This window comes from Enhydra lutris, unplaced genomic scaffold (genome assembly GCF_002288905.1).
Source record: "Enhydra lutris kenyoni isolate GAN:26980312 unplaced genomic scaffold, ASM228890v2 scaffoldscaffold13, whole genome shotgun sequence".
NCBI lineage: Eukaryota > Metazoa > Chordata > Mammalia > Carnivora > Mustelidae > Enhydra > Enhydra lutris.
The window spans coordinates 36,737,777-36,746,251 of NW_019154097.1; the positions used below are offsets into that span (position 1 = coordinate 36,737,777).

At 59.9% G+C, this 8,475-nt stretch overlaps 1 protein-coding gene across 12 annotated transcripts; it reads right to left on the reverse strand.

Moving 5' to 3' along the window:
- Positions 1-335: 335 nt before the first annotated feature.
- Positions 336-8,219, reverse strand: LOC111146249 (globoside alpha-1,3-N-acetylgalactosaminyltransferase 1 (FORS blood group)). 12 transcript variants are annotated; one of them, XM_022501713.1, is made up of 7 exons: positions 8,103-8,219; positions 7,231-7,417; positions 6,639-6,704; positions 3,573-3,623; positions 3,455-3,490; positions 2,625-2,759; positions 336-1,427 (listed from the first exon to the last, which is right to left on the reverse strand). In XM_022501713.1, exons 2-7 carry the CDS (start codon positions 7,299-7,301, stop codon positions 743-745), a joined length of 1,044 nt encoding a protein of 347 aa, XP_022357421.1. In that variant the 5' UTR covers positions 7,302-7,417; positions 8,103-8,219; the 3' UTR covers positions 336-742. The 12 variants fall into 12 exon arrangements, with proteins under 12 accessions (XP_022357421.1, XP_022357422.1, XP_022357425.1 ...); XM_022501714.1 differs by having other exon boundaries at positions 7,231-7,339; positions 8,103-8,155; XM_022501717.1 differs by lacking the exon at positions 8,103-8,219 and adding an exon at positions 3,887-4,216 and having other exon boundaries at positions 6,639-7,009; positions 7,231-7,286.
- Between the last annotated feature and the right edge of the window lie 256 nt (positions 8,220-8,475).

Here is an 8,475-nt window from a genome sequence, read left to right on the forward strand (position 1 = left end):
GGTACGGGCTAGGTTTGACACCGGAGAGCCAGGCCTATCCCACTGCCAAGGCGCCCTCCACAGCCCAGCGCAGGCTTGGGCCCCTGTGGGTGGAGGACAGCACAGGACCCAGGAACCCCAGCAGCCAGAGAAGAGGGATCTGGGCTGCCTTCCACACCAGGGGCTCAGAAGTGCAAAATTTTTTTTTTAAGGTTTTATTTATTTATTTGACAGAGAGATAGAGAGAGCACAAGTAGGCAGAGCAGCAGGCAGAGAGAGGGAGAAGCAGGTTCTCCACTGGGCGGGGAGCCTGATGTGGGGCTCGATCCCAGGACCCTGGGATCATGACCTGAGCTGAAGGCAGCCATTTAACTGACTAAGCCCCCCAGGCACGCCTAGAAGTGCAACTTTAAGGGCAATAGGCAGCGGAACGGGCGGGGGCAGAGGTGGGCACGGAGTTTTTACTCTCAGGCACGGAGGAGGGCTGACTCCAGAGCCTGCCCCAAAAGGCACGTCCGCTGGGTAGGGCCCACCAGGCCCTGTCCGCTTCACCTCTTCCTCCCTTCTTCCTGGCCGTGTGAGCTTTGTGTTCTCATGTGGGTGCAGCCCTTTACAGTTTACAAAGGCCTTTCTGCCTCCATTTTCTGCTGAGACAGAGGTAGGCAGGGCTGGACTGGTCTCACCTGGAGCCCGAGAAGGGAGGCATTGGGGCGCACCGGCTGTGGGGCATGGGGACCCCTCCACGGCAGCCCTGGCTCTGCCATCAGCTCCTTAGCCGGCTGGTGGCCTTGTCCGGTGTGGAAAAGCGGATCAGCTTCAGGCTGGGCGGCTGGGGCTTCCTGCCGTCCCAGAGGTACTCAGGTGACAGCACTTTGGAGGGCTTGTGCGACAGGAAGCGGCGGTTCAGGTGGCTCTCCTCCTGCCAGGCGGCCATGATGCCATTGGCCTTGTCCGCCAGGATGGCCATGTGGCAGCCCCTGGTAAACTCGTACACACTGGCCACCCGCCCCCCGAAGACCGCCCCACCATAATAGAAGTCCCCTTCGCCGTCTGCCACGAAGGCGGTGGAAATATGCCTGCGCTCGTAGGGGAACTGCTGGCGGGGCACAGCATAGTAGCCGGGGTGAATGGCGGCCACCAGGTCCCCCAGGGTCTCGGGGCCCCATGGGTTCCGGAACACCATGTCCACATTGAGGCAGAAGATGTACTCCACCTCCCGGTGTGCCCTCTTGGCGATGTGCCGGCTGATTTGCTCCATCCGGCGCGTGGAGATCTCCTCCCAGTGGGCGTGCCTCTGGATGGGGATGGTGCTGAGGAGGCGGCCGGGGCCCAGCGGGACCCGAGGGATGGCTGCGGAGTCGTCGGTGAAGAGGTAGTACCGCACCCGATAACCCTGCATGAAGAAGCGCTCGGCGGACTCCAGGAAGTGCTGCACGAAGCCCGTGTACCTTGTGGGAATGACGTCATTGGCCCTGCTGGCCCTGCCCCACCACATGCTGGCCCTGTCCTGCATGGGGCAGGGGAGTGGGGCTGGGCTCACCCCAGGCTGGGGTCCACCTCCCAGCTCTACCCCTGGAGATGCCACTCTGGTCTGAAACCTTGGGGTCCTCTGTCCCACCCCCATAGTCACAGTACGGACCTCTTCCTTCGTAGGAAGGATACTGTGATTCGCACACCCAGCTGACTTTCCGTGAGCACTTAACTAGGTGCGGGGCAGTGTTTGAAGCGATTCTTAGCTCCTTCGAGCCTCACAAACTCCCTTAAGGCAGGCACCACAATCCCCATTTCAAAGTTTATTGGTTGTTTTTTTTTTTTTTTAAGTAATCTCTACACTCAATGCGGGGCTTGAACTCACAACCCCAAGATCGACAGTCGTTCGTTCCACTGACTGAGCCAGCCCAGGGCCCCCCAATAATCTGCATTTTAGAGGCAGAGACACCGAGGCTCAGAGAGAGGAAGGTGACCACTTGGTGGGTTAAGTGGCTGCGTCAGGACGGGGTGAGTGGTGCTGGGGGCTTGGGGCTGCGCCCCCCCCAGGTCGAAGCTGATAGAACCTGACCCCAGGCGGGCCACCTGTCACCTGGCCAGCACTTGAGGTATTGGGGCCCCGTCGTGGTTTCTCCCTCGGGAAACTGGAAAATGAGACGCAGGAGGAGGCTGCCTGGTGGTGGCTAAAGGCAAGGCCGGGCAGGGTGAGGGGGAGGAGAGGAAACCAGGAGGTACCCAGAGAGTGGCGGGCCCAGAGTAGGCAGAGGGGAGGGACCTGAGGGGCGGGGCTTGACCTGCCTGCGGCCTGACCAGGGACCCCAGTTATGTGAGGCGGTCTTAAGTGTTTCCAGTCCTTCATGCCTGCCTCGACAGTTCTGGGGAGGCAGAGAGGGGTGAGGAGGCCCACGGGGTGTCCTCACAAAGGCTCCCGCTGCTCCCTCACCTGGGCCGTCTCCTTGCTTCCATGCCAGGGCCAGACCCCCTCCTCCGGGAAGCCCTCCCCTCATCACCCTCTATTCCCTACCTTCCCACGTGCATAGTGCCTGGCTCAGTGCTTCCCTGGTGTCCAGGCGGGGACCCGTGTCCCGGTCCTGTTCCTTCCCAGGCTGTAAGCTCCGAGGGCTCAGGGACAACCCCCAACGCGGCCGACTACTCACTTCCCTACGGCAAACACCGTGACCCCGATGGTCAGGTTCAGAGGCTGGTAGATGTGGCGCAGCAGCTCGGGGTTGAAGGTTCCCTCGGACACGATGGGTGCCAACCAGGGCGTAAGCGTCAGCAGCTCCGAAGGCCTGGCAGCAGGGGGGGCCGGGGGGCTGAGGCCCTTCCCTTGGGAGAGCCGCAGCCTCATCCTGGTCCTGCCTCCCACGCTTCATCCCTGTCTCTGGGCCCCAGACCCTCCTATGGGAAGTGGGGATAATGGCTCCTCTCCAGCATGGTCAAGAGGACCAGGAGTGAACGCACATCCACTGTGTAAGGGACCCTGGCACTTCAGGCACCTGCTAAGTGCCTAATCCACACAGGGTAGCAAGGGACCCCAGATTGAGCACCTACTATGCAGTGCCGCCTTTTTTTTTTTTTTTTTTTTTAAGTAGTCTCATGCCCAGCGTGGAGCCCCACATGGGGCTTGAACTCACCACCCTGAGATCAAGAGTTGGACACTCAAATGAACTGAGCCACTCGGGCACCTGGAGCTACGCCTTTTGCAAACACCATCTCATCTAGTTCTCCATCCAATCGGCCACGAAGCCGGTATTCTTACCCACTTGTACACAAAAGGCTCCGGGCAGTCTGCCCAAGGTGAAGAGCTAGTGACCGACAGGACCAGAACCCAGGTCCCAGACTACCTGGGCCCCAAGGCCACCTGACACCCCTACCACCCCAGCTTATAAGTCAGAGCTCTATACCTGCACTCCCCACCCCCTCTAGGCCCCCCATCCTCCCCCCAATCTCTCCATTCTGCACCCAGGCCCCACCCAACACCCACCTCTGCTCCAGCAACTTGGGCTGAGGGTACAGTGACCTGTAACCGAGAAGGGCCAGTGGTGAGGGGAGGTGGCCCCCAGGTCCCTTGGGCCACAAAGGGGGAAATGGCAGTCACTTACCAGGTCACGGGCTGGAACGGCTTCTCCCCCTTATACTGCAGTTGCATGTTGCTGGGGGCAGAGGTGACAGAGAACTATTAGTGCCAGGGCTGGGGACAGAGCAACTCAGGGAAGGACAGAGTGGAGAAGCAGCAAACCATCCCCCCCCACCCCACTCCCCCTCTCATGGGGCAGGCTTCCTTCCAGCTCCCAGGCAGACTTCCTGGAACCTTCCCCACTCCTCCAAGCCCCCCCACCCCCCCCCGCTGCTGGGGCTGGGCTCCTACAGAAGCAGTCCCTCTGGGGTCGCTAAGGGGCAGGGCAGTGCTTGATACCCTGTGTCCTCTGTCTGCAAAGCTGAGGCTCTTTCAAACATATCCCTCTGTAGGGGCCTGGCAGTGGGTAGAGGTTCTGAGAAGCTGCAAAGAGCCGGTGATCTGAGTTTCTGCCCCTTTCTTGCCTGGGGACCTGGGCTGAGTCAACGGAGCCCATGGGATGATCACTTGCAGGACCCAGTTACACAGACACCAATCAAGGCGCTGCTTCGACAGTATTTGGTGGGCGTGATTACCATCTACACCAGCCGGCCTTGGGTAGAGAGGATCCTGCAGGGCCTGGGTGGGCTTGACCCCGGTGGAAAGGCCCAAAGAGCAGAGCTGAGGTTTCTGTGGAGACATTCCGACAGCCTCGGCACCTGCCCGAGCCCCAGCCTGCCCTTCCCGGTGCCTGCTCCCCGGATTCCAGGCTGGCTCAGCTCCATCAGTCGATCTCCCTTTCTCCTTCCCTCCTCCATTCTGTGTCTGTCATGGAACCCTGGCTCAGGCCCCCACTCTTCCTCATCTGTAAAATGGGTAACCATCCTGCACCCTCCGAGCTGGCCCGAGGACCAAGGGACGCGCCCAGGCCCAGCACTGAGTGAATGCTTGTGAAGGCAGCTTGTCCCCTTCTTGGCAGGCAGGCTGTGTGGCCAGCCTCCACTAGCTGCAGCGGAGGGCAGCCTCAGGGAAGAAGTAAGGAGGAAGGTCCTGCGGGTTGCACAGAGCCCCTGGTCCTTCCACCAGCCGGCTGGAAGGACCCGGGGCCAGACTTTGGACTCCTCGGGCTTGAAAGTCCTCCCAATAATGTCCTTCCCCAGAGGGTAGAAGTGAGGCCCAGAGAAGGCGGAGGCCTGCGCGAGGCCACCCGGGGAGGGCAGCAGCTACGGAAGAGGCCTGAGGTCAGCTGTCAGGCCAGACCACCTGAGCATACCGTGCCTGCCCCTCCCTGAGGAATTTTCAATGTGGCATCTTTAATGGGATAGCTTAAGCCTCCTTAAGTTTTCCTACCAATTTTTTGTCCACAGGACGGAAAGAGAGAGTTGGGGTAGAGGGAGAGAGAGAGAATCTCAAGCAGATTCCCTGCTGAACTTGGGGCCTGACGTGAGGCTCGATCTCATGACCCTGAGATCGTGACTTGAGCTGGAACCAAGAGTCGGACGATCTGACCCATTGAGCCATCCAGGTGTCCCCATTTTAACCAGTTTGAAGTACACAGTTGAGGGTCCTGAAGCACACGGACACTGTTGTGCCACTGTCCCCACCATTCCTCTCCAGAACATTCTCATCTTCCCAAACTGAAACTCTGTCCTCATGAAACACTGGCTCCCCTCGGCCTCTCCTGGTAACCATTATTCTACTTCTGCTTCTACGAATTTGATTATTCTAGAGATCTCATATAAGTGGGATCCTGCAATATGTGCTTGTCCTCCCGTGATCAGTTTAAACTCTTGAATCAACAGTTTTTAAGAGTCAGTCCGTCCCCTTGGTTGTCTGCCCTGGTTTCCACCCCAACAAGCGCTCAGGTCCCGGCTCAGAAAGTGAGGGCAGAGGCCAAGGCAGGAAGTGAGGAGGGAGAAGGCAGTGGGATCCCACCTCCCCCCAAGCCTCCCCCCAAGCCCAGCTACGCTCCAGCCTCACTGGAGAGCTCAACAGTCATCAGCTGAGGCCACAGATGAGCTGGAGCCAAAAAACAAGAACAAAACCCAAAAAACAAAACCCCAAAGCAAAACAAAACAAAAGCCAACTTCACATGTTCGTACCCGCACCGTAGGCAGGAAAACTAAACGTGAAGAAATGCACATGAAAAGACAGAAAGGTGACCATTTACACTTGCAAAAATTCTCCAACTTTGATCTGTTAAAAAAAAAAAGAGCTAACTGGACCCAAACAAGAGACAAACTGGGAAGAAAAAGAATGTAGCGAATACTTTGGGCCCAAGGTAGTGCTAGAGCCCCCTACAAGCAGGCGGGGGGGGGGGGGGAGGGAGAGAAGGCATATGGCAGGGGCGTCAGGAAAGAGGGAACTCAGTTCGTGGGGAGGGCTGGGGGAAATGAGATCCTCCGCGGAAATCAAGGAAATGAAAATTGAAACTCAGGAGATAGCGTCCTCCCACGCCGTGTCTTGAATGAGCAAAGTGTTCTGGTTTTTGCTTTTCGGAACACCCACTGCTTCCTCCGGGTCAGCTTCTTAACTGACTATACTCTGTGTTTACAACAGCGACCCATGCCTCGTGGCTCCTGAGCAGTCTATGATCCAGATTTGAAACCTGCCTTTTGCTATCGTGGAGATCCCCCTTGAGCGCATTTTGTCACTCTTAACCGTCAAAAAGTCAGCTTCGGTGTGTGGCGGAAGCCTGGTCCCAAGCTCATTTGTTCCTTGGATCCACACCGAACACAACATTTAGCAAAAAGGTCATGTCCTAAGAGCACTGTTTCCTGATCACCTGCTATGTGGCGCGTGCTACAGCAGATGGCTTACGGCTGTCATCGTGCTCCGTGCTCCAGGTGGCCCCGAAAGGGGACCGCCAGCATCCCATTCTTCAGAGGAGGCAAGTGAGGCTCAGAGCACTGTGGCATGCTCAAGGTCAAAGCACAGAGGGGGCGCTGCAGGGACACGGGACGACTGGCCTGGGAACATTACCCAGCACTTATCAAACTGTTCAGAATCATGAGCTTAGGACCTCATAACCTGCAAAGGGACCCAAAAACTTTCCCAGTGGCCCCACTCCAGGCAACCCACAGGGCCCCAATTCTCCCCGCCCCGTACTTACAAGATCTCTGGGCAGGGGAGGTAATAGGGGACATAGGAAAAGGGCAGCCAATTCTCCACATACACCCTGGGAAGGAAAAACACCTGTTGACTGTCATGAGGCTGAAAACCCACTTGGTGCACGTTGATGGGATCCCCCACCACTCCTTGAGTCTGGTTGACCTCAGAGGTCAAAGCCTCCTGGTCTCCTGCAATGTGGCCATTATCCACCCGTGCGGTCTTCGTTCCAGGGACGGGAATGTTCTTGATGCCAGGCCCTAGGCACGAGGGAGTGAAGGGAGTGATGGTGGCCGTGTTGGGAGGGCTTCACAGAGGGAACACATGGGGTGAATTGTGGTGCATGCACAGGAGTTCTTAGAAGAATGGTCCAAGCTGAGGAAAGAGCGAGTGCAGAGGCCCTGAGGCCATTGCTAATCAAAATCCAGAAAGCAAAACTAGTTTGGTCTTACTGGGATTGCAGTTGGGGGACTGGAGTTCCAAGAGAGGTTGGGGGGGGACCTAGGAATCCATAAAGGGGTCACGATTTGGGTGTTGAGATGCCAAGAAATGGAGGAGTTTGGGGTGAAGGGAGGGCTCCATGGGGACATGCTCACCACAGAAAGCAGAGGGCAGTGCCCAACAGCAGGCAGAATCCTAGGCCCAGGGCCAGTCTGCGGCAGCGCATTGCTGGGTCAAGCTTTTGAACCTGGGCACTAGGAGAGACTGAGGGGGCTTGGAGTCAGTCCACCTCTCCCAGGGCTGTCGGGCTCTGTGCCTGTATCTCGGGGATCCAAGGAACACCTGCAAAGGAACGCTCTGATAGGGGATAGGGGCTCCCTCCTTGCTCCCTGCCTTCCCCTGGGTGGCCCGAGCTATGACAGCTCCGGTAGGCGGACAGAGGGACAGTGGCTCCGTGCTCAGCCGAATCCTGCAGCTCTACCTTGGAGAGGCCAAGCGTCCCCCCTGTCTGGGCTCTCAGGTCCTCCCCCTCAACCCCTGCCCTCCGCGGGGAGCAGAGGGCGGCCTGCCTGCCCTCGGACTCGGGCAGCAGCGCAGGGCGGGGCGCCCGGGCGGGGCTTGGAGGACTCCAGCGGGTAACAGCGGGGACACCGGAAATCGAGCCCTGAGCCGGCCCAGTGGGGACACACCAGGCCCGAGCGGGGGCTGCGCCGAGAGGGGCGGCCGTGCTGCCGTTGCGGTGGAGTAGGGATGGGGTGCGGGGGAGTGGGGGCAGCGGTGTCTTCCTCCGGAAGGGCAGTGCCTGGGCTCTCCAGGGGACGGCGGGAGCGCGCTTCCACTCTCCCGGGCTCGGTAACCTCGGGCAAGTCACTCTCCTCTCCCTCCACGCCAGCCTCGGTGTCCTCCTCGGCCAAACGTGTCCGCAGCCGGTGGCCTGGGGCCCAGACGCGCAGCGCACTTCGCCCACGACTGCCCCGCGACGCGGGACGGTGGGGAGCGCGACTGTCCCCGCCGGCTGGAGACTTACCCCTTGCGACCGGACGGGGTTTAGGACGGATGGAGGGGCGCACCCCGGCCCGGAAACCAGGAACTCAGCTTGCCAGGGCCCCGGCGATACCCGGCGGCCGCGCCGCGCCTGCAGCCGCGCCCGGGGCTGACCCTGGGGCAGAGCCGGCGGCTGAGCGCGCGGTCTCCCGCCCGAGAATGGAGGGCGGGACCCGCGAGAGGAAAGGACATGTATGCCCCGCCCATCACCCTGAGCGCCCCGCCCCCGCCCCGCCCACCCGCGTACCCGGCCGCGGGTCCCAGCCCCTGCCCACCTGCCGCTCGCGCCCCGCCCGCCGGCCACGGTACCCGTCCCCGGGGTCCTAGCGCAGGTCCTCTCACGCAGGCGGCCCAGC

Coding starts and splice junctions, on each gene's coding strand:
- LOC111146249 (XM_022501713.1), bottom strand. CDS start 7,301: ATGCGCTGCCGCAGACTGGCCCTGGGCCTAGGATTCTGCCTGCTGTTG. Junction 3,491..3,572: donor CCGTTCCAGCCCGTGACCTG/GTAAGTGACTGC, acceptor TCTCGGTTACAG/GTCACTGTACCCTCAGCCCA. Junction 1,428..2,624: donor ACGGTGTTTGCCGTAGGGAA/GTGAGTAGTCGG, acceptor CATTCCCACAAG/GTACACGGGCTTCGTGCAGC.